This window comes from Cucurbita pepo, unplaced genomic scaffold (assembly GCF_002806865.2).
Source record: "Cucurbita pepo subsp. pepo cultivar mu-cu-16 unplaced genomic scaffold, ASM280686v2 Cp4.1_scaffold000406, whole genome shotgun sequence".
In the NCBI taxonomy this organism is placed as follows: domain Eukaryota; kingdom Viridiplantae; phylum Streptophyta; class Magnoliopsida; order Cucurbitales; family Cucurbitaceae; genus Cucurbita; species Cucurbita pepo.
Window position 1 is genome coordinate 24,268 of NW_019646640.1, and position 558 is coordinate 24,825.

The 558-nt window shown below is 36.6% G+C and overlaps 1 protein-coding gene across 1 annotated transcript in view; it reads left to right on the forward strand.

The window, feature by feature from the left end:
- Positions 1 to 558, forward strand: part of LOC111785230 (GDSL esterase/lipase At2g30310-like) — a gene marked incomplete at its 3' end in the record, with an annotated part of 9,778 nt that continues 9,220 nt past the window's right edge. Inside the window, exons 1-2 of the mRNA XM_023665643.1 lie at positions 1 to 372; positions 463 to 513. Coding sequence (XP_023521411.1) covers positions 1 to 372; positions 463 to 513 — 423 coding nt within the window. The remainder of the gene's footprint in view (positions 373 to 462; positions 514 to 558) is intronic.

Below are 558 nucleotides of genomic sequence, written 5' to 3' on the forward strand. Positions count from 1 at the left end.
ATGATAGCTTCTAAGTTAGACATAAAAGAGCTTGTTCCTCAGTTTTTGGATCCAGAACTGTCGGATGATGATGTCAAAACAGGTGTCAGTTTTGCATCGGCTGACTCGGGGTTTGACGATTTGACTTCTATGATATCCAATGTCATTCCTGTGATGAAGCAAATTGATCTTTTCAAAAATTACATTCAAAGGCTTCAAGGGATTGTGGGTGTGGACGAAAGCAGAAGGATTATTGGTAATGCTTTGGTTGTTATCAGTGCAGGAACTAATAACTTAAACATTAATTTCTATGACCTTCCGACAAGACAACTACAATACAATATTAGCGGTTACCGAGGTTTTATACAGAATAGACTACAAAGCTTGATCGAGGTAAATTATCTTAACATTAAAAACTTTCTAGTATGTGTCTTGTTTTCATTATTAATATTTTAAAACATAATTCTCATTGAAAATTGACAGGAAATTTACCACCTTGGATGCCGTTATACAGTCGTCGCTGGCCTCCCTCCGGTTGGTTGTCTTCCCATTCAAGAGACTATATCATTTCAAAATCCC